The following is a 25,211-nucleotide window of genomic DNA, read 5'->3' as shown; positions in this document are numbered from 1 at the left end:
TTACTGACTCGGTAATGTCGATTACAATATTAATTGAGCCGGTAACAGCAGAAAATTTTGGTGCTGAAGCTCCCCGCAGCGTCCCCGGCCAACTGGCGCCAAGCTTCAAAATGCCCCATTTAACTAGCTATCTGCGTTGCTATTTGCAGCAATTTTGAATCAACGCGTATGGTTTATTAAGGATATGTAGTATTTCCACCCTAACCGACCGGGAAAACTCACCCTTTTTCTTCCTGTATTAAATATACAAACCAATGGAAAGGGTTCAAATTTCGACGATTCATTGATCTTTTCTACAGCGAAATTCAGGAAAGTTACTGATATCCCGAAAATCGTCAAAATAATATGTGGTTTTTTGATACTTGTTATTATTTCCATATTTCCCGTATGTCAGGGGCCAAAAAGTGCATAGCTGAGATACTTTGCGCAATTTTGGAACGAATGAAGAGTAAAATAAGCCATCGTGAGACTGTTTTCATACAATATTGAGGTCGATAGACGAGAACTGGAAATTACGATAATTTTATAAATGAAATTCACAATCAGCTGGGTGCACGACCAACCCTTTCCGTTCATTTGTTTATTTATTACAGGAAGAAAAAGGGTGGATTTACTCGGTTGAGGAAGGTTGGAGTACTACATGACCTTGACCTGGAAATTGGCACATTACTGATGGAGATGAATCATGTGAACTAGCTCTGAATCTTACCAACTATCATAACATGCCCGAGAAATTAACAGTATGTTAAATCAACGGATACGATGGAACTCTGTTTGTATATCCGAGTGTAAGGTATCACACAACATACTAACATTGCATTGTTAATGTTACGAATCATTCAACAGAAGTTTGTAAATATTGTTTAGTCGGGCTAATCAATGTTCGATTATTCGATAACTTGGATATATATTTATTGAATAACAGACCTTATGTGATACAATACAATGCTGGCTTATTACTATACTTGTTCGACGAAAAAAAAAGGTAAGTAGTAGGGTTGGGTGGCGGCAGAGGCGCCAACCTACTTATATCTAACTTTTCTTTTCGCGGTATTATTCTTATTTACTTCTATTGAATATATTCAACAGTAAGAAAATCAATTATGTGGTGGCAGAGAGCTTTTTCCAAAACTTCATTCGCTCCACGTGAAAACCACTTTTCACTTCAATACTAGCATCAGGTCCATTCCCAATCTGAAGGTAATTATCTTCGGACGGTGAGTATGGCTTCCAAATTGTGTTGCCCGTATTCAGTTCTGGAACTCTGGAAGCATTTCATATCATTGAATATCGTTTGAAATAAATTGGGTGCACCATTTGAAGCCACTTTTATAAGGTTCTGTATTTATTAATATGACTTTTGATCTATTCAATTACACAATTCATTATTGAAATCCGACGTTGAGAAAATTTTTGACAGAAATATCTAATTTTTAAGGTACTTTATGAATCAAAAATCAGTGTTCGCATCAGTCGAAGCATCTTTGTACCATTTGTGGCCATAACCTTTAATAATACGTAACTACGATAACGACAATTGAATCTAAAAATAAGCAAAACTAGTATATCTAGTCTGCCTTATTATACATATGATCTATAATTGTAGATTTTTATATGATTAACACGCCATGGAATATTGTAAAAATATAGCAGCAGGGTAACATTGCAACAAATCAATTTATCAAGGTTTGAAATGATTTTTAAAACTTCACAGTGACGTAAGTTTGCAAGATTTCATACATTTAGGTTCATTCAGACAACATTATGCAATGTTGCGTAAAACTCAACAGCTATATTTTTATCGAAAGTACAAGAACATACCTTTGCAATATTCCTGCAAACTGTCTTTAACATTTCCACTGTCAGCAGAAAGTTAAAATATTACTAAAATATTTCTTTGACGTTACATATAAATTTGTTTCTGCCATACTGGACACCATGTGGAAACCTTACCCTTTGGTCGCGAAAGATGTCCATAATTGCACCATCGTGTCTACCATGTGCCAATCAGCCTCGCTGAATTCGTAACCTGGTGGTCCAAACATGTCCGGCTGTCCAGGAAGGAGATATAGAAGCTCATCAGCATGTGCCACGCCCCAATCATCTTCGTTACCGCCGCTAAACATGTAGCTGTAGCTGACGGTGCCCCGGTAGTCAAAAGAGCAGAAATATAGGGGATTTTTTGCGTGGATCACATGTTGCTGTACCGAGGCCCAAGCAGGGTAGGTAAACATGGCATCGCCTATAAGTTGTGTCCAGTTACCCAAGAGCTAAAAGAGGGGTATGGGGTCAAAAAGTTTAATGGCCACACCACAGAAAGGTTACAATCACTGATCTCTGTACTAACTGGATGGCTGACTCAGATGCTACCAGCACACGGCAGCTTGTGCCGATTACAAGCTCCAAAAACCGAAACTAACGCTGCAATATCCGAAGTTATACTAAAAGGTCACGCGGATGACAGCCTATCAGAAATAGACTCATTCGCGATCCAACCGTAATGTTAACTTTTTGACGTGACATGCGGACGAATCTAGCATAATATTCCCTTTTAACGGCGAGGATGTGAAAATTCGAGAAGATGGCAAAAATAGACATATGTATTATTATGAACTTTCAATAGTATTCTAGCATTCAAACTGATGCAATGATCACATTCACGCATAAATAGAAGAATTATTATGATTTTTAATCCAAAATTTTAAAAGTAGGTGCTCAACAAATTCGTTACATTTCAATAAATAAAGTTGAAATTGATTAGATTCCTTGAAATTCGATGACACAAGGATTTTTCTATGAGAATAGATTTTAATATTACATGGTTATGCAATATTCAATGGCACATCCACTCTATTTAATAATATATCAGATATATACTTTTTTTCCTACGTGAGGGTAACTCTGCTCCCCCCAAGCCTTTCTGTGGGGATTCGCCCCCTACACTCTCATCATGGAGTGTAGATCTGGACGCGCTCCCTCACCCTAGCTCCCGCCGACCCACACCCATATACTAATTATATATATTTTTCAGACAGAATTTTTACATTATTAATCTACGTTCTCAATTGTACATTCAATATTGCAGAAAATATATCGAGTCTCTCTTGTCAAGTCAATAATGTGTCCGTAGCTAAGTCGGAAATCAAGTGCTATATTTAGCACAGGAATAAAATTGGACGTTATCCCCTTGTTATATAATGTACTATTAGTAACGTGGTTCTGTCACTTTAGCCAATGACATACACAGTGAATCACGTGATTCTTTAGCGCCAATGAGGCTATTGATGCGCTGGTGTTGATTCCGGCCGCTTCTAATCGCCTCAGGCCGAAGACGCTAGTCAGCCATCCAGTTAGTATAGAGATCAGTGGTCACAATTGAGTTTTGCACAGCTTGAAAATTGGGTCCGTAAAATTTTTAATGTACAAAGTCGGAGTATAGAACAGTGAAAACGTACAAATTTTCAAAAACAACAGGTCATAATAGATAATCGTTAGAATAAATGTAAAAATATGAAAATAGCATATTGTGTTACTGATGCGAAAAGTAAGTAATTAGCGGAAGGAGGATTGATTGCAAAAACGACAACTGCAGCAATCGGACGAATACTAGTATGAACACAACATCAGCGAAGGCGAGCATTGCAATCACACGAATCAGATATCGTATATTCGAATGTGTGACATACGCTATTTTTTGCGACATCTTTGAAGAAAAGTATGATTTGAAACGCGCTGGTGGTGCCACTGAGACTATTTGAAAGTAAGGTCGGGTGACTTACGCTCAATAACATGATGAGTGAAACTAAGTTATTCAAAAATGCGTATGCGTCAGAAGGCACTATACGGTGAAAAATTTTAGTTGTGGCCATGCAACAACGTCATTTTACTACACAGTTCCGAAATGGGATACTTGACGCACGCTCCAGAAGCTTGAAAAATCCAAGTTTCCAAGCAGATATTGCAAAAATTTGATTTTCGGAGCCTTTGGGCCATGCGTATAATGCCTTACTTCGGAAGAGTGCTGAAACGAATTCAGGAAGATATATTTCCGCACTAAGACTTTTTTTAGGTACTTTTTTTCATTGCCAGTGGTGTCACTAAGCGCGAATCAATCTTTTACTCGTCTTAAACTAAGGAATTATGGATGGATCGTATACTAGGGTTATGGACAGGGAGTATGAATCTTGGGAAGTACGAGAGGTAGCAGGTCGCTATATTGACAGGCACTATCGTGAATCCGTGCCCTATTCCCAAGTCTGTGGATTCGTGTAATTACAGCGCTTGCCTTGGATCGTGCCCATTTACACTAATACTTATGCATTTGTAATACATTCGTAATACATTCGGCCCGTACTGCCAACTTCATACTCGTAGTCGTGTAATGCGTTTAGTGTTGCGTACACTCGGTTTCGGCTCATGCTTTAGATTTCAGACCCGTTAGAAACGATGTATTCGATCCACTCAATGTACTGTTATGAGTTTAAGAAATACACTTACCAATCGTATATCAGCATTCAGATCGTTGAGATAGTATGACTTCAACGCTTTGGTACGTGCAGTTATGTTGATCTGCGGTAAATGCTCGTAACGCAAAAGTAATGGTAAATGAAAATCAATATCATCCAGAAATTTCCGGAATCCATTTGGGTCGTTGAAAAACTCTGAAAAAAATAATTTGAGATTACAAAAAATACGATTTCAAGATAGTTGTTATATTGATGTTACGGGTAGTGCGATATGGTGGGGACTGTTGCTTAAATCGAAGGACGTCAGTTTCAAGTTTTCATATAAATGGAAAATTTTGTCATCTCTTACGGTTACAACTCAATGTACACGAGTTCGAATTTCTACCGTATTTCAGAAAATTATCTCTAAGAATTAAAATGCAAGAAGAAAATAGTAATGCACGAAAAATGAGTTTTTTCATTTGATGATCAAGAAATCTGCAGTCCTCGGAGAAGTCGCAAATCTTGTTCGCATTTCTTTTCGTCATATACTTCTGATATAACTCACATTCAACAAAAATGATTCTTTGCATACAATCCGAAATACTTTTCAAAATAAAAGAATAGCTGAATTTGTAAGATATTACGGAATTATCGTGATTGCTTTCATAACTTCACTAACAAACGATGAAACGAGTCGAAAACATAATTGAACTGAAACAACAAAAACACTCATTTTCCTATATTTAGTGTACAGAAGGTAGGCTAAAGAAATTCACAACACTGAAACCGCGGTTTCTTCAGAATGTGAAATTTCTGTATCGATTCGACCCGGATTTAACCCTGGACCTCTCAGATTTGGCTTACACGTGGCGATCATTTATATGTCGTTATTATTATCTGAACTCTCGAAGACACTCAGTTTTTTTCGCGCTTTTCAAATCGAATGGAAGTATCCACAAATGTGTTTCAGAATGCACAAATTAATCGCCACAATTAAAAATCTGAAAATATAATTCTGCAAAATCTTATATCGGATATCAAAATTTTTAGGCTCTGAGCTGATGTGGGATGGCGTTTTCTTATTTTTTTAATTATTTTCAGAAAGATCACTCAACAAAATTAGAAACGCTAAGAGTCAATTCATTATGAGTGGTCATCTGAACATTTTTTATATGTATATTACGGGCAGGTATGTAATACCAGATTTTTAAGCATTTTCGAGATTATTTCCCAAGAGATTTTTTTTTCAAGATAAAAAAATTGCCACAAATGACATAGTTCTGAAAAATTTAACAAATTCTCCAAATCCGGTGTTACATATAAAAAGTTTTGAGCAACCATCCATGTTGGACTGTTCCTTCCAATTTTTTTAGAATGTTTCTTCCTGAAAATAGTCGAAAAACTTGAGGGGTTGCCCCACTGCGGCGAGCGTTGAAACAGACTGATTTACAGAAAGTAATTTGGGATGAACTAATTCAATATCAATAATTTTTTGATATCAATTCATGTACACGTTGAGGAGTGTATTTAAAAGAAATATAATGGAAAAAAATCTGATAACGTTAGGTCTCTTCGCGCTTTTCGATTGTTTTCGTGGCCGGTTGATTCGTGTGCATAACATTGCAAGAATCAGTGGTCTAGAACAGAAAAAAAAAAACACTCATCAACCACATGGTATGAATTTTCGGCAAATAGTGCTTTGTTCTCCTATTTGGTGACGAAAAAAAATTCTTGAATTTTCTCGAAATTTTTAGCTCACACGACGTTTTATTTTTTTTTAACAGTTAATGAATAAAAAAATCAAAACGAAATCGTCAGTCGGCCGAAAAGTACTCTTCCTTCAATCTCCTAACACCAATTCTGACATTGAACGAGATCTATAAGGACTGACGATTCAAACTTGAAGGGATTAACATTTATTTTTAACACATGATGCTTCAAACAAGATGAGAGTTACATTTAATTTGTTAATTCAACTTCCCGTCAACATTTCAAACAAAATTCAATCTGTACAACTATTCATAATATTTACACAATATTACTCATTTTACAGAACCTGATCTAATTATATAACGTTCATTGCAATTTTATTACCATCATATTCCTCGCAAACAACTGCTTTAGAAATAAATTGACCGTTCCCCTAACAGTATGGCGTCATGTAGCTGAGATGTTGGGTGTACCCTCTCGTCGAAAACTTGGATGTCTGATACAGTATTTTTCAGAATTACTGCAGATTGTTAAACTGTGTCGACCAATATGTTGATTTTGGAAAATTGTTCAGAATTCAAATAGAACCAAAACCATCCGAAAAAACTGAATGCCTTCAAGAGTCAAGACAATCATACAAAAATCGCCAGCCCAATCCAAGATGTCAGGGATTAGTCCCAGCTCAAATTGGTATAGTATAGAATACCTCATATATTTGAACTTTGTTCATGACATTGTAGTTTCAAAATACCGGCAGCCTTTTTACGATTATTTGTTTCTATACTTACTTGCGCTTTGAACAAGTCCTTCGTCCCGGCAAACGCTGACCAAATAGGGAAGATCGCGAATTTTCCCTGCGGCAACGAGATTCGTCGCAGTTTCGGTGAACATTGCGCCTGGGAGATCTGGTTCAGCGATTGGGATCCAAGTGTATCCACCTCTGAAGGAAACTGAGTCTGCGACAGTGAGATACGTTGCCTCAAATTTTCTAAGACAGTCGACAATGGCTGTTGACGTCTTTGTCGGGCAACCAAGAATTTCGCCAAGATGAATGGCTCTTTCAGCGGTTGATGAACGGTCCTGGAGGACGATAGGCTGGAGTGCTGACCCACTCTGAGTTATGTATCTGTGAAATAGTCCTGAAATAAGATTGTTCTACACAGGATCTCGATTTAACAGTCAGTGAGGAGGGGGGGGGGGGGGGGGGGGTCTACGTGGTATTTTATTAAATGCAGGTTGCGTATGTGCCGCTGATCTTATTTCTGCGCGCCGGCTGACATTTGCCTATACATATATGTATAAGTATTCCATGCTACGAGCCTGAAAAGATACTTGAGTTTATAATGTCACGTCATGGTTTAGGTCACTCAGAGATCATCCATTAATTAGGTCACACGCAAAGGGGAAGAGATAGAGTCCATAAAGTGTGACAACACGCGAGAGGGGGAAGGGGGGGGGGGGGGCTCATAAGCTTCTTGACGTCACATATAATCTAAAATATTAATACGACTGTAGAATATGGCCAGGAGCGAAATGATCGTGATATAAGTATGGCATTTTTAAAGATTGAAACTGTTTATATCAAGTATTGTTTGGCGCGCGTGGCTTTATTCAAAACATTCGCGCACTGACTCGTCGATCGCCTTTAAGGTAACGTAGTGCTCCTATCCTTACTGAGCGAGCAAACTCACCTTTTTTCTTCTTTTATTAAATAAACAAAAGAACACAAGGTCGGTAAACGATGATTGAAATTAGAACCCTTTCCGTACGCTTCTTTATTTAATATGGAAAGAAACAGAGTGAGTCTGCTCTGTCAGTGAAGGTAGGAGAACTATATGACCTTAAGAGGGTGCCCTAGTCGATTTCGACGTTGTCGTATATATCTCCAAGTATCGAAGTCCACGTATCTCAAATACAAAAAGGGCCTCACAGCCCCATACAATTCTAAATAAAATTACCACAATACATTTTTATTTCTGCGTCAAATGAAAATTACATATCCAAGGCTTGAAAGGCAAACTCGTCACACGCTCGCCTACGAGCCATAATTTATGGGAAGCAGCCTGACTTGGGACCTTTCTAGGAAAGCCTACGTGACCTCCTTGCATGTACTCTATTTTCTAAATTCATGAAATATTTTTGAAGTGAAACTTCTTACGGCAGACTATACAAAAACAATAACACTGACAGCGAAACAGCAGATGTAACGCCATCACATTCCAATCTACTAACACAAATGTGAAACCCTTAGCTGTTTCTCTCTTTCATACGCCTTTTCTTGTGTGGCGCGATTCTCGTGCTATCTGTATAGAGGACTGCTGAAACTCTGTCGAACCGTCCCCTCGCCGCTCACCGTTGTATCAGCCGACCAACTGTCAGATCTGACTTTTTACGTGTGAAAAATAGTATCGTACATATATATGTGCCCTGCACCATAAAGTCTACGCTGTGTAAAAGGACTAATAGGTGAAATAATATGAACATTGCCGTCTTATTATATCTCTAACAAATTTATTCTACTTCCTCGTCCATATTTTCTGACATCGGATGTATTAATCAAACAGAATAACAAAATGACAAATTAAATTTCACACGTCCGAACTTGCACGCAACTTTTTTATTTTCATTAAACAATTACTTTCTGTTTAAAATTTTATGTAATAGTAAAAGAGCGTAAAAAATTTATTGGAGAGAGTGTTTCGGCAAATCGACCAGCCTTCATCATTCAAACGTATTTAATTTGTATCGAGTAGCGCAATTGCTACGCCAAGGTTTTACACGAAAATATTTCCCTCTCTATCGCCAGTGTTTCGTCAACCGTTGTGCTGATCGGTTGTCGAGTATCGGGGTCTTCGGACTTATCCAAAACAATAATTCTATCAAACAAAATCGCTTAAATCAAAACAAAGCACTATTATTGACAAAATTAACTATTGCGACCGAGTTTTAAAGTTTATTTTCCTACCACCTTCCGGATTCTCTTATCACTGGGGATCTTGGAGCATATCTAGGGTTTCTATCGAACAGAGAGACAGAGAAATTGTTTATTATAAGTGATTTAAAATTGTACAGTTTTAACGAATTTATTTTCGGGAAAAAAAATTAAGATTCACTTTTGTCCTGTATCCCTCGACAGAGTAATTTTTTTTTTTTTTTTAATCACCTGAAATTTTTTGAATTTCCAGCCTCATATAATTGAACTAGTGGCAAAAAATTGACAATGTGTAAGAATAGTTAAGTGAATAAATAAAACTCATGGAAGGTTTTTAAGTACACGTTACTAAGGTTTATTCCATTAAAATACCGACATCGTACAACTGCGTCTTCACCCTGGCGCGAACCAGCGAGTACTGAGCGGCACTAGGCCCCCTCCCCTTGGCTCTCTGACTTAGGTGCGTAGATGGCGTCACTGTCATACTTGCCGGTGACGCTGCTTCAACGAAATATCGCGAAAACAATCAAGCACCTGATTAACTGTTTTTTCAACCGTTTCCCTAAATCTCTGAGTCAGTATTTGTGACACATTTTGTTTTCACTAATCTCCGTTAAAACAATCTAATTTTGCGTGCAAAATCCAAATTTCCATATCGAATTACATTCGGAGTTGAAGAAAAAGCGTAAGGAACTTCGTTCCTGACGGGAGTCCCCGGACCGCACACGTTTTTTTTTCTAATAAATGGTCAAATTCTGTAATACTTTGACCTCACCCTTCATTGCATATACATTCTCTGTTGCCCACTTATTGAATGCATTTACAATTTCGTAGTTAATCGATATTTTCATTTCATCAGTCGAGCTAGTTGTTACAAAGTATACAAAGAAAACAGACTTACAATTTTATGTAAACCTATACCGAAACACGGCAATGACCCTACAAAGGCCTAGCGGATTTCAGCGAAGAAAAATTAAGAAAGCAAAACACCTTGAGACCAAAGCAATATCTGGATCCATCTTTAAATATATGACATTTTCAACATCGAGTGCTACAGACGAAAATGCTGAACAAATCTTGCTTGCCAAATCGGAAGATTTTGATAAAAACAAGGAAGGAACGGTAGACAAAACTCAGATAGGAGAGATTGACGAAGAAGAAGAAAAAAGGCGAATTGAAGAAATACAGTTTGTTGAAGAAGAGGAACGAGAGAATGATAAGGACGAGGGAGGGTGAGGTAGAGATGAACAGGAAGAAGAGCTTGACGATAATCAGACGAATATTTTTGCAATTTATTCTGATATTGCCTCCTGGCCAATCCCAGTGCCTGCTGATTTGCGAGTTGTTCTTATAAAGAAGGGCAGTGAATAGTTTCGAAATGAAAATGGTGTTGTAATAATGAGTTTAAGCACCACTTGGGTAATTTATTTAAGAGATATTTATTAATATCAGATTTATGCCGTACAGTAACAGTGCTTGCTTACAAAGGTTGCCGGAAGTGGTGAGCGAGAAAAATCGGTTAGTGGTTACAAAGGGTGCCAGCAGAGGCGCAAACCTTCTTATGGCAGTTTCTTTTAAACATGATTTTATTGAATATCTTCAACAGATGGCCCTTTCAATGCGGTTGCAATTAAAAGGCCAAGGGATAAAACAAAAGGAAAGACACAAAATCTGACCACATCATGGTTCTGTAAAGCACTGCCAAATGGTCAAAAAGTTTTGAGAAAGTGGATGGTTTATTCTCAGTCAAAAAGTAGTTTGTTTTGTTTTTGCTGCAAACTTTTTGCCGATGCCGAAACAGAAATTCAATCCTTTGTCACGGGATTCAATGCATGGTGGAAGCTGAACCCAAAAGTATTTGAACACTAGGCTGCTGAGCACCACCTGTCATGATTAGAAAAATGGAAAACCTTGGGAGTGCCATTGAAACTACAAAAAATGATTGATTGATTGTATTGTAGCCACTGAGTAGCAATCGACAAAGAGAAACAGAAATGGAGAGATATTTACATCGTCTCTTGGATGTGACTCTGTTTTTGGCTCACCAAAATCTTCCTTTTCGAGGTCACAGAGAGAACTTGTCGTCCGAGAACAGAGGTAACTTTTTCGAATTCGTGAAACTGCTGTCAAAATATGATGCCGTTTTAAAAGAACATGTGCTAAGGTAGAGCATGCTGTCGGCAATACCAAGAGAGTAGGATCTTATTTGTCTAAGGGCATTCAGAATGAGTTCATCAGCGTTCTGGGGAATCAAGTGAAGCAGAAAATTTTGGATGATTTAGCAAAAGCAAAGACTTTGGAATCCTTTTTGATAGTATTCTAGACGAAGCTCACATTGATCAGATGAGTGAAGTGATCAGATACGTTCGCATTAACGGTGACAAAGTTGAAATAAAGGAATCATTCTTTGGGTTCTTTCCACTATCCGGAAAGACCGCCACTGAACTCACGAAAGATATATTGAAGCAACTGGAGGAAGGTAAACTCAACATCAACTTGTGTCAGGCTCAAGGATATGATGATGCAGCAACAATGGCTGGAGTTCATGATGGAGTTCAGAAAAAAATCGAAGAAATGAATTTCAAAGCTTTGTTTGTGCCTTGTACAAATCATTCGTTAAATCTTTGTGGGGTCCTCTCTTTCGGAATAATATCTTCAAGTGTAACTGTTTTTGGAACCTTGGAGAGGGTCTATATATTCTTCACAGCATCAACACATCGATGGGAAATATTGGTCAAGAATGTAGGTGTATCTGTCAAAAGACTTGCAGAGACGAGATGGAGTGCTCATTACGATGCTGTGTCACCGATGAAACAAAATTCTGAATAACTGGTTTCCGCGCTCGAGCTCTTGCGTGATCCCAGTAAAGAAAATGTAGATACGAGGGGGACAGCATCTACACTCATACCTGCGCTATGTGACTTTACATGTTTGTGCTATCTCGTATTGTCGTGTGACGTCTTAGAAGAAGTGAATCTTACTCAGAAGTATTTGCAGACTTTGCGATTGACGCTGGATAAAAGTTTGGCCAAATGCAACGCACTGTAAATATTTCTTCTGAATGAACGGAATCAAATAGTGGAGAGAGCTATTTGTTTTGCAACCCAAAAGTGTGAATTTAGGGAAATTTCGGTAAAAAAAAAGGGGTAGAAGAAGAATGCGAAAAATGATGCCAGGAGAACAGTGTACAAATGCTGGTCTAACATTGCCAGAAGAAATGCAGAGGGCTATGTTGGAATATATCGACCGATTCTATGAGGAGCTCGAGCATCGATCCAAGACAATGCGTGCAATTGTTTCGATATTTGCAGTTGTTCTACCGAAAATTCTTTTGTACGCAGCAGAAGAAGAACTTCTCGCGCTTGCTTTAAATTTGACCAAAACTCACGATGAATTTTCAGATGAAAATATCGTTCTAGAAATTCTACGATCAAGAGGTCACTTGGAGGCTGCGAGCATCACTTTCGCAGAGGCGGCGAATTGGACAACAGTAGAATTGCTGAGGTTTATTGTAAAGTGAGATTACTCTCAGTCATTGCCAAGCTTGTCTATGTTCACGAGATTTTACATAAAACTGTGTATGTAACAGTCGCAGCTTGCGAAAGAAGTTTCTCAAAGCTCAAGTTAATAAAGAACTGTTTAAGGTCAACGATGAGCCAAAGTAGACTGCCCAATCTCGCCATCCTTTCAGTAGAAAGTCAACACACGAAGAATATAGATTTCAATGACGTGATTGAAAATTTTAGTGCAATAAAAGCATGCAAGTACGTGTAACTGAAATACGCCAGACTTTGATTTTCCTTTTTCCTACAATTGTCCTAAAATAAAAATTGGGGGGGGGGGGGGTTTACATCGTTTGCCCCGAGTGCCAATCCTTCTTAGTTCGCTACTGCTACGGGGCAAGGGCTGTCCCCGTTGTGGCGAAGTAGTCCTGTAACGAGCTGGGCTTTTGCCATCAGGAAATTTTTCTTTGTCTGACGACCTGACTCAGCAGAGAGGGCGATCCCGGCATGACAGAACACATCGTTCATTGCGACAATATTGCGCAGGTTGTACCCCGCAATAGCTAAGAGAGCTCCCTTATTTGATTTAGTCAAGCGCATGATCATAAACAGTGTTGGGTTTTTTTAATTAATTATATTCTAATTACAAATTACAAATGCAACTGTAATTTGTAATCGAAAGAATGTAGCTACTAATTACAATTTCAATTTTTTACACGAGTGAAAACACTAATTACAACTATGATTCGTAATTGGAAACGTTTTAATCACAAGTTAAGAATATAATGAGTATCGATTTTTCGTCTCATTACAAATGGCGAATGTAAATAGTATCTCTTATTTTTCTACACTGAAACTTCTCTTAACGGTCACCTCCCAACAACGGATTCCTCTGTACAACGAGCAGTCTAAAAATTTCCAGAAGCACAATTTACACGTTAATATAATTCTGCATAGCGAATACTACTCAATAACGGACAATATTTGTAGTCCGGAAGATGTCGCCTATCGGCAAGTTTCACTGTAATTACAAATTTCTAATGTATTTCGGATCGACTTTTCTTATGATTACTAATTACGAATGCAATTAATATTGATTTGTTTTCTTGTAACAAATTGCAAATATAATTAGTATCGATCTTTCTGCTAATTAGAAATCTCAATTGTAATTAAAATAGTCTTGGTTCCTAATTACAAATGACAAATGTTATTAGTATCGGTTTTTCTCTCAATTACAAATTTTATTTGAATAATTTTTTTTCTATTTATGAACTACAAATTCAATTGGAATCGGTTCATTTAACCTGCTGGCGGCCGGGATTTTTTTCGTTGATACATGCCTACTTTGGTGGGATACTTCCATAAAATCATCCCCCAATGTTCCCCGGATATGTTCGAATCATGGCAACACCACTATAGTGGTGTTGCCGGCCGTCTAGAGGTTAATATTATTTTTCGAGCTGATTAAAATCATACCTCAGGCATTTATGGGTCATTCCAAGGATATTCGAGCACCCTACAGGATGTACGGGCCATTCCTTGAAAATATCAATGATTTAAAGTACGTATGGGTCATTCCACGGAAATATGACTGACTTGGAGTATAAGTGGATTCCATGGAAAGAGATTCATGGAAAGGAAATTCACAGAATTTTGAACTTTTCAAAAAATCTGTGTTGCGTAATTCAAGATGTCAGTCTTCAATTTTCTGCGCATTACAACAAGGGATGATTGGCATTGCGAAATTTTGTGAGATATAACAAAGAGTTCACGTGGAAATAAGTGCAAGCCTAAGACAAACTGCAGGTTGAAACTTTCAAATTAAAAAAAAGAAAAGTTAATTCTAAAAGCATTGGCTTCTATATGGACATCGGCTAAATGACCGAGGAAGAAAGTTGCCAATAACAACACGCAATTTCATAGTATTTAGCACAAAATATTCGATTGTTCTTCCTCTAGCATAGAACTAGCTATACGACAAAGCAAAAATCGAAATTTCGGAAAATGCACTAGAAATCAATAGTAGAGTAGGTATGGGATTTCTGGACCACCTAGCGATAGTGCGTGTACGTGTGAGCTATGCAAGTATTGGTGAACCCGAAAAAGTGGTGGGTGTAAATTTTTTTGGCAGGGCTGTATATCTAGCGTCGACTATAGATGGTGTAACCTTTCTCAAACTCAACCACTATGAAATTGGTGTGACGAAATTTAAAGATGACCCGTCAGAGGTTAATTAAACTGCAGTCGTTTCAATTCATGAATTTGTTTTAATTTTTGAATTTCTGAAATAACCTCGATCCAAAAAAGCCGACTTCAATGAATGAACATCATACGTCTAATTGACATCGAAAAACATAAAAGAGCATATAGCGCAACATCCATACAAAAAATAATCACATCAAAAACTCTACAATTGCAGTTGCTGATGCTAAAAGATGGAACTTCACAAATGATTACATACTATATTATTCTAGAATGATTCCTTCACAAAATCGTTAATCAGATCTCACCTTGCGTCAAGGGCGATAACGTCAAATAATGGATGGTGACAGCGCCTGAACTTCCCCCAAATATAGTGACTTGCTTAGGATCACCACCGAAGTATTGAATATTCTTTTGGATCCATTCCAAGGCCAGGACTATGTCCTTTAGGCAATAGTTTCCGGGTGAAGCTTCATCCGTGGTGCTAAAGAATCCCAGTATTCCAAGACGGTAACTAGGAACTAGCAACACCACATCTTTGTCAAGAAGAAACTGTGGACCCCATCGCTCAGGGTGATTAATTCCTACTTTGTATCGTCCACCAAAGATGTACACCATTACTGGCAGTAACGTAGCGTTTTCGTATTTCGGAAGCTGTGAAAAAATGCAGGTCAAGTAATTTATTTAACACAATTGAACATGTGATATTTCAGATACAAAACATCTTATTCATAACGCTGAATCAACCTTAAATAGACACACTAAGAGCAATAGTAATACAAGGAGGGTTTTGGAGACAGATTCCTACTAGCGACACTTACCGATATCTTACCCAGACTCGAACCCTTCTATGCGATGACGTCGTAACGTCCTATCCAAACATCAAAATCGTACTACGTTACCACAATTTCATCAACCGATCAACAAAATCACGGTACTTCAACAACAATGTGCTTACTTTTTATCGCTCAAAGGTCAAAATGACGCTGCTTTACCAAAAATCTCACTGTCACTTCCCTACAGATGGTCGAGGTTTAGTGGAGACGCAAACCCTCCTCTCTAGAATGTTTCCCATGCGATCAACCTGCTGATCTCTAGTCACTGCTGGGTAAAATGATTCAATGGATACATTTAAAATGAAAAATGGAAAAAGCTTTCAAAAAAGTACTTAAAATAGATAAGATGTTTATTTGCTCCCATAATTTCAGGGGTACATCTGCGGACCCCTGTTCCGCTTACAAAACTCTTAACCTACTACTTATACTACACTTATACCCCATACTTACAAACTATTTACAATTTTGTTTTACATTTTTGCCTCCACTTTCTCTTCCGTTCTCTCTCTTCACTCTCTCAATCTCTAGAAATTCTCTATTATTTTCTACCATCTTTCTCCTTGTCCTTCCTCACGCAAAATTTCCCCTCTGTGAGAGTCAAATAGTCGAGCTAGTACGGTGACAAGCCAGACGCGGCGCTTGAGACGACGATTATGTGGGAGACGGCATTCGCGGTAACGCGGAAAGGATTCGACGATAAGACACCCTACGAATAACAGAGTGTCGAAGTCATGTTTTGTCTTTCTCTTTGCTTGGTCATATAACATGAAGTGAAAAATACATCTACGAAAACGAACATTACGAAACAGACTTCGACGACGACAGACAGAACAAAAGTTGGATGGAATGGGAAGATAATCAAGGCACTTTTACGTGAATATTTTGTGTGCGAGAAGTGTATTTTAAATCTTGCAAATGAATGGATGGATGGATGAATAATTTTTTAATGATTTCTATTTACCATTTTATTTATACACCCTTGATTTATTTATTACCATTTTATTTATACACCTTTGATTTATTTTTGTGTTATTTTAATCTTGAGAGTGAATGGATGGATGAATGAGTGTTTTTTTTTTAATAATTCATTTTTACATCCCTAATTTATTTATTTATTTGGTACGAGAACGAAAGTGTTTCATGGTCGAGCGTGCTCATGATTCGTATTCAGATTGATGATTTGCTGTTGAAAGTGTAAAAGTCGATAGTTCATCCAAGGTGGCTATAAATTGTAATAGAATAGAAAAAACAAATCGTCACACCTCTCATCTCTTGCCAGCCTCTTTCCATTCCTAGCCCCGAGCATCCCTCCCACACATGTTCCCACGTCTCCTCCTTCATCCCGCATATACCGCACAACTTATTTTCTCTATTCTCCCAATACGTATATTCCTTCAGTTCATCTCGTAGTCTATATTTTGCTATCCTTCCCCACCTTTCTTCACTCCACCCTTTTTTAAGATATTCTGGCACTCCCGTTTTTTTAACAAACTTATATTCCTTGTTGCTTCTCGAACCTACAGTTCTTTCCCATCTTTCTTCCTCCTGCTTCCTTCTTTCTACTTTTACTAAATCCTGTCCTCTCATTTCACCCTTCTCCCATCTTCTCTCCACCTCCACCGTTTCCCATCCTCTACCTTGGAAGAAGTCTCTTCTCTCTGCTTCTCACCCCGTTAGTCCTCTCTCAGCTCTCACCCTTTCCCTCATTTCCATTCTGCCTCTCCATGATAACTCCCCCCCCCCCCCCGTTCCTTCCTCTAATCTCTTTTTACAACCCCATGCTCTCATTCCTGCTCTTTCTTTCAACACATCCTTTTGTAATTCCTCCCTAACCATGTACTCCGCAACCCTTCTGGATACTCCGAGCACCCATCTTAAGTATCTTCCCTGCATATCCTCTACTTCTTTCCTTCTTTTCCACCCCCAAATTTCGACTCCATAACTAATCACAGACCATACCAGCTTGTCAAACAACCATATTCTTTTACCTCAGTCCTTCCCATATTTTTTTTTTCCTATTCCCCATACCTGCCCCATTACTTTTGCTCCTTTCCTAACCCTTTCCTTAACGTGCTCGCTTTGATCCCCATTTGCTTTCATCACATACCCTAGGTAGTTATACTTGCCCACCTACTCGATTTCCCTACCCTGCCAATTCTAAAACACTTTCCTTGTTCTCCCTAACCCGTTCCTACACCTTATTATTTTCGTTTTCCCCGTATTAACCTTCAACCCTTTCCTACTAACATACCTTTCCAACATCCTAATCATATCTTTCATATCATCCTCATCCTTTGCCAACAATGCCACGTCATCTGCGTACGCCAATGCATAGACCTTCCCCCCCCCCCCCCCCCCCGACAACTCTACTCCACCCCAACTTCCTTTCTCTAGTTCCCCCTCCAAGTCCACTAGAAACAGTACGAATAACAAGGAAATCAGTGGGCAGCCCTGCCTTACTCCCTTTTCCGTCAAAAATTTTTCCCTTACATCTATCCCCACTCTCACCCTTCCTCACGTTTCTTTTAGCACCTCCTCGCATCTTCTTACCAATCCTTCCCTCACCCCTCTCTTTCTCATGTCTTCCACTAACTTCCCGCGGTCGACCGAATCGAAAGCCGCCTTGAAATCCACATACATTATTAGCATTTTCCCTTTATTTTTAGCAATTTCCCTATTTATCAGATAATTTAGCACATGTATGTTATCTATCGTTCCCCTTCCTGCTCTAAATCCTGCCTGGCTTTCCGGCAACAACTTTTTACTCTCAACCTCTTTCTTTAACCTTTTTTCCAATATTCCCACATATATTTTATACGCCGTCTGTGTTAACGTAACTCCTCTATATTCTCCTACACTTTTCCCTTCCCCCTTTTTCACTATTGGCACCCCGCCCCTTCTTTCCAGTCTTCTGGCCACTCTTCTCCTCTCCATACCCTCTGGCACACTCCCCACAACTCCATTGTCTTCTCTGCACCCCCATACTTCCAAGCTTTATTAGGAATCCCATCCTCCCCCATCGCTTTATTATCTTTCAACTTTTCCACGGTGTTTTCAACCTCCCTCAAAGTGATATCCCCTTCCTCCTCTCCCGCTGGCTCCTCCTCTCAACTATTACCTTCTCTACTTCTCCTTTATCTCACCCCTCCCAAAACTTCTCCAAAATACAAGCCCCATTCCTACATCCTTATAATATTATTTATCCCCTTTCTTTTCTTTCTCCCTTCGTTTACCACCCCCCAGATTTGTCCTTCTGGCCTTACGATAGACTTCCCACCCAAGTTTCCCATATTTTCTCTTTCCTTTTTCTTTTTTCCTTCACACAGTCTACTATATTTCCTCGTTTCCTCACAGTACACCTCCCTGTCTACTTTCCCGTCTCTAAACTTCTGCAAGGACTCCCTCAGATTTCTTTTTCCTTCCCTACACTCTTCATCCCACCATCCCGATACCTGTTTGCTCCTCACTCTTACCTTCTCCGTTTCCCCGGCAGCCTTTCTCACCCTCTCTTTTAGACTTTCCCAATCCTCCTCTATACTTTCCTCTCCTCTAACCCCTTTTCTAAATTCCTCTTCACATTTCTGTGCCCCCTCCTCCGTCCACACTCCACTTCCTACACCCCCCCATCTTCCTGACTTGCTCCTCCAACTTTTAGACCCCTGACTTCTACCCCAGCTACAACTGGCATACGATCCGATTCAATCCTTTCCTCTACTCTCAACTCCACTATACTTTCTTTAATTCTTTCATCAATCAATACTAAATCTATAACTGAACATCCCCTCTCCCCTACAAATGTCCATTTCCCTTCTTCATCCCCCCGCACACACCCATTCTCTATTGCCCACCCTCTTTCATTGATGAATTTACATAACTCTTTACCTCCCTTATTCACTACTTTATCTTTCGACTTTCTACCCCCTTCGTCCTGTTCATCATATTCTATCTCTCTTTCTGTCCCTGTACTAACATTAAAATCTCCCCTTATTATCACTTTTCTATCATTATTAATTTCCTCCATCCATGCGCTCATTGACTCCTTTTTTCTCTCCAAATCCTCATTTACATATACCCCTACTACTCACCACCATTCTTTCCCTAGTTAAACTTCTCTCTCTATCCATCCCTCGGTATCTCATTTCCCCTTTTTGCCTACTTCAATGTCCTCCTTCACCCCTACTACTATACCTTCCTTTGCCCTTCCCCTCCCAAAAATCATTTAAAATGGGTAAATGTAAATCGTGACTTTGAGAACATTCAAAATCAGAAATGGAAAATAGATATTTAACCCTACAACTCATGACTTTATTTTTCTACCTTCAAACGCATGACTAGGGTTCGAACCCACCCGAGGCTTTTCTTGATCATAAAACCGGTTCTATGCTAATAAACAGACCTTCTCAAATATGGTTTTCTTCTTTTTTTCAAAAGGAAGCGAGTGGTGTACGAAAAATCTGATTTTATTTACATTTAGTAAACGAAAAACCAATTCGAAGACTGAAAACCGCGTAGCGGTAGCGACGCTGAGCATAGATCAAAGTTTGCGTGGGGTGTGTTCGGAACTTAGCCATGAGTTACAGGATTAAAATGGTTTGTAAAATGCAAAATGGTTTACATAATGAAATCATTTTTATATCTCACCTGTAATACAACATGTCGATTATCTTTTTGTTTCTCTTTTTTTTTCAGTTTAAATATGCAGTTTTCGCTTCGAGGAGCAACTGCTTCTCGAGCGTATCATCATTCATGCTTCTCCTTCTAGATCGCAAGATCATAAAACCGTAGGAAAACAACCGTTCCACTGGTGCAGATGACGACAAAGGCGCATTGTACTTGACACTGCTGGGTAAAATGATTCAATAGATCCATTTAAAATAAAAAATGGAAAATGCTTTCGAATACATAATTTAAATGGGTAAATGTAAATGGTTACTTTGAGAATATTCAAAATATTGAATGCAAAATGCCTCTTGCATTTTGCATGCTTATTTTAAATAAAATCATTTCAAATATTACCTAGCACTGGTACTGGTTAACATTAGGCGGCTTCTCGTGTGATATCAACCACCTTACATTTTTTTTTTCACCAAGTTACGAGAATTGTTCTTAACCTGCATGTCGGCGTGATATCAACTACTGTACATTCTTTTCCCACCATCATGATATCAACCATGTGACATTCAACAGATTAACTGCAGTCACAGCAGTTTCTTTGAAACATTCTGACAGTACCCCTTAGGTTTCTTAAAATCAAGCAATTGCTTCAAAATTCCTCTCTTAACAGTGAAGGTGAAGACGTGAAATTAATTTGTGAATATTCCTGAAAAAAGCCTGATTGAAAAAAAATATTACGTCACAGGTGAAATGTAAATACTTTATAACGTTCAGGAATACGGGATTGTTCTTTAAGATGCTTCTACACAATAACATAAATCACTTGCGTCGCCATCCGTACAGCATTATGTTTCAATAACCAATTTCGAAGTTATATGACGTTTCGAGCTGCACAGTTTGCGTTGGGTATTGTATGCTCATCATGTCGTAAACTAACTCAATGATCGTATTTCATGATGTAGCATGCGAGAAGTAGGGCAATATTAGAGCCTACTTCTGCATTAGCAGGCATCACACCGTGATTGTGTCCATCTCTGTCAGACGTACGTACGTATTCCCAAACACCTCATACATGACAACGTAAACTTACTCGACTTATTCTAACAAGACGACATGAACATTTATGTCTATTTAGGTTTAAAAATGTGTGCTCTGCATATTGAAATGGCTATAAGTATGGGTTTCTTGTGATCGACAAAGTCAACAAGCTCAACCAAGGACGATACCGGAAAGGATTCGATTCTTTCTTCAGCCTGGAAAAGTAATAACATCTTGCGTTTCCAAGAGAGAAACGCAGTAGGGTCGCAAACTCAATTGCGTCAGCATACAGAGCTCCAAAATTCCTAAGCCAAAAGAAATCCTACATCAGATCACGCAAGCAAGTGCCACGCTCCACCGAAAGCACAGATTGCTCAAGTCAAGTAAGGAAACTATGGCTCAGAAATTTCAAACCAGTAGTCACTCCGTTGCAAGAACTTGTACTTAGACAGGTAAAAATTTTGGCGAGAGTAAGAGTGAGACAAAGACGGAGTCTCCATGCGTTCAGCTGAAGTGACATCAGCACGTCGGTGATCAGTATAACACAACTCTTCGTCGCTGCTTCCTTCTAGCATGGAATACAACTGTCTTTGATAAAGGATGGAATAGAACTCTATTCATTGAACATTGGAGTAGAAGTTGCTGATTGATGGAATGGAAATTAATTAGACGAATGTTGGAATACTAATGGGCCTGAGGCTAAGAGTAGGAGTGGACGAAAGATGTTGGAATCCAGAATAGCGGGGAATAGAATTAGCGGAGTAAGGGCGATAGCGAGTGGCGTGAGGCTGGATGGAAATAGGAGGCTAGAATGAAGACTACGGTTTTAGCATGAGGAATGTGGGAGAGTTAGCGAAAAGATAGGTAATCATGTGGCGGTACGCGGGAAGTACCATACCGCTGACCAAATTTTGAAAATTTCTTCAATGTTCTTTTTCGAAAAGCTGAGAAACTTTTACTTAATACACGTAAATTTCAAGATGAGAATCTCGATAAACACACGATAAGTGAATTGATGGAAAAAATTGAAGAAAATTTTCTAAAGCATTATGTGGTTCCACCTCGTCATAACGCGGTCTTCGGGGCTGTAGAAGAGATGTACCGCAATATGAATATGTTAAGAATATGGTACAAAGTTGTAGCGTGTACACACTATAACTGCCGAATTCTGGTATACTCAGTTTTGATGTAGTCCGAGCACTGCGTGCTCACTGGCGAGTCACTCTGGTCAGTTCTTACCTATAAGCCGGCGAATATAGACGTGCTTGAATCGTTTCACTTTGTATAACACACTTGATATAATATACTTGAATATACGTTAACTAATTCTGATCCCTAAATTCTTCAAAATAGTTCCCTCACTTTGCGCTGCAATGACGCTATAAGCCTGCCCACTACTCACTCACGCATAGTCGCGCAGTGTGTGTGGGGCCATACAGTAGTTAAAAGTGAATGGGATAGCTGAAGGGGGTCGTCTAGTTTTGTTATTTGAAAAAATTGATTTTCGTTTTACTTTTCGTAATGTTATAGCTGCATTTTTGAGAATGTTGGCCCAGAGCTGATGCGAAATTTCCAAAAATTGATGAAGCTTTAAGCACTTGAGAAGAACAATGCACAATGTGCACCTCAATCGAGCCGAGTTCAATGCTAGAAAGATCAGCCTATGAGGAAGCTGCAAATGTGGCAGTAAGCCTCATTTATGCCCCAAGAATCGCCGATTAAGGGTGAGAAAAATTTCCATGTCATTTGATACAGAAATTAACGTAAAAACCGAGGTCAAAATTTTAAACATGCTAACTTTGAAATGCGTTTTTCTCGAAACAGCATTTTTCAAAGTATTGGCACGATATCTCAAAAAGCACTAGAACGATCCTACTGAATTTTTCATATGATCTTTATTATCCTGATACCAATCGCGTGAACTGGGATAATCATGATTGCTTTGGTAGTTTTTATTTTTCGAGCTGAACAAATGAAAAAAACGCAAATTTCAATATATTTTTTTTAAACTATGTAAAAGATTTTAACTAAAAGGTTTAACGTTTATTTTGGTTCATGCCATATCCACAAGCCTAAAGATAAAATGCCGATTGTATTTTTGATTTCTGATGAAAACAGCTGGATTCATGTCTACGCTCAAGCACATTTTTTTTACATACGTTCCTATCGGGCAGTATACATCAGGTTATATTCAACACTTTGTTTCCAAAAACTGTATGAAGTTATTTTAAATGTCAATAAATCTAGTGTGAAACTTATGAGAAATTTTATTTCAATGATTCATCGTTAAAAAAACAACCAAAACAACTTTAAAAATAGTCTCTACACTAGACAACCCCCTTAATGCTCATGAGTGGCTGGTGGGAATGAGAACTCCGAGGAGAAATTTAAAAACCGCGATATACCAAGGCACAATATAACGAAGTGGCATTGTATTCTATACAAGTCAATACAAGTGTATTTCACTACTATAGTGAATTCGTTACGTGTGTCTGGACAACTAGCGTTCGTGTAACCAAAATGATTTGAATAGTCTGACCGTTGTGATAATTCTTGTTTTTTCTCCAACCGTTGACGCCTTTCGAAAAATTTTGTTCAGCAGCTGAGTGTTTTGAGTTCCACATTTAATCTATTTTTGAGTTACTTCTTACATTCGCTTGTGTGTGTGTGTGTTTCGACCTTGCATCATGACCTTGATCAAGCTATACTCCAACATAATTAAATCATGTTTTGCATTCCAGAACGATAGTAACCCAACTCTTCAAGTCCGAGGCTTTGACTGTACAGTACCGCAGCTGTCAGTCAACCTTGCACTCTGTACTCGACTTATGAGTCCGCTCTAGCCTCATTGAATAGTATACATTACAGTTATAAGTTTCAAACGGAGCTCACCAATCTTCATATTTTCTACTTGGTATTCAGAATAGCATTCTTATCAATATTTTCTTAGATTTAAAAATCAATTTAGAGTTGAATAGATGTTTCATTGACAAAATAGCTCTCGGAACTATAAATCATGGGACAAATGATCTCACGTGGTTGATATAGCGATCATGGGATAAGAATGTGGGGTGGTTGATATAACATCAGTAGCCGCGTAAAGTTAACGAGAACATTTCTGAGGTTGACAGGTTGATCACACGGGGAACGCTCTAGAGAGAAGGGTTTACGTCTTCGCTATACTTCTACCATTGGTAGAGCATGACAGTGAGATTCATGGTAAAGCAGCGTAATTTTGAGCTTTGATCAATAAAAAATTTCAGTAAATTGTTGGTAAATCAGCGTGATTTTGACTTTCGAAAGATAAATTTGTTGGTGATGCAGCGCAATTGTGACTTCCGGGTCGGTACAGAAGGGGTCGATAACGGTGACGTCATCACGGAGAAGGGTTTGAGTCTGGGTTAGATGTCCGTAGTAGGAATCCGAAGCCAGAACCGGTCTTGTTTTACTACTAAGACCATTTTCATCGAAGGGTATTTTTCGTTTACTGTGATGTATACACGTTGACTGTGAATAAATTTTAAATCGTAAATTGAAATCTCAATTATATAAGTGTAGAATCAGATTTTCGTTTTGACCTTGCAACGAGGAAAATAAACTGCCTAAAACGAAATCACCCCATTGTGTCTGTAAAGGACAACCCTGATTTGGATACAACCTGTGGCGTATAAATGTTGAGATACAGACAGTCTTCTCCTCCAACTATCCTTCCGTTGACCAGCTGTGTACATGGAGTAGGATTACTGCCAGCGTCCAAAGTCCCATTCCAAGATCTTGCTGGTAAAGGTGATTTGAACCTGATTTGTGGAAAGTATTTATTCGTTTAATGGTTCAAATTATTGTCCGTCGTTCAAAGTTAAGCTAGAAACTGTACTTATAACATTGATGTCAGAAAGACGTAAGTAATACTTTAGATACATCACGCGGT

General features: G+C 38.6%; 1 protein-coding gene across 2 annotated transcripts in view; it reads right to left on the bottom strand.

The window, feature by feature from the left end:
- Positions 1-899: 899 nt before the first annotated feature.
- The window catches only part of LOC107221013 (juvenile hormone esterase-like), a 31,595-nt gene continuing 7,283 nt past the window's right edge, over positions 900-25,211 (bottom strand). The window contains exons 2-7 of one of the 2 annotated variants that reach the window (XM_046731587.1): positions 24,942-25,080; positions 15,104-15,449; positions 6,947-7,297; positions 4,498-4,661; positions 1,954-2,270; positions 900-1,264 (exon numbers count right to left, since the gene is read on the bottom strand). In XM_046731587.1, coding sequence (XP_046587543.1) covers positions 1,102-1,264; positions 1,954-2,270; positions 4,498-4,661; positions 6,947-7,297; positions 15,104-15,449; positions 24,942-25,080 — 1,480 coding nt within the window. In that variant the 3' untranslated portion in view covers positions 900-1,101. The remainder of the gene's footprint in view (positions 1,265-1,953; positions 2,271-4,497; positions 4,662-6,946; positions 7,298-15,103; positions 15,450-24,941; positions 25,081-25,211) is intronic. The other variant, XM_046731588.1, reaches the window with a different exon arrangement.

Source organism: Neodiprion lecontei, chromosome 2, assembly GCF_021901455.1.
Source record: "Neodiprion lecontei isolate iyNeoLeco1 chromosome 2, iyNeoLeco1.1, whole genome shotgun sequence".
NCBI classification, from domain to species: Eukaryota; Metazoa; Arthropoda; class Insecta; order Hymenoptera; family Diprionidae; genus Neodiprion; species Neodiprion lecontei.
This window is presented reverse-complemented; position numbering and strand designations above follow the sequence as displayed.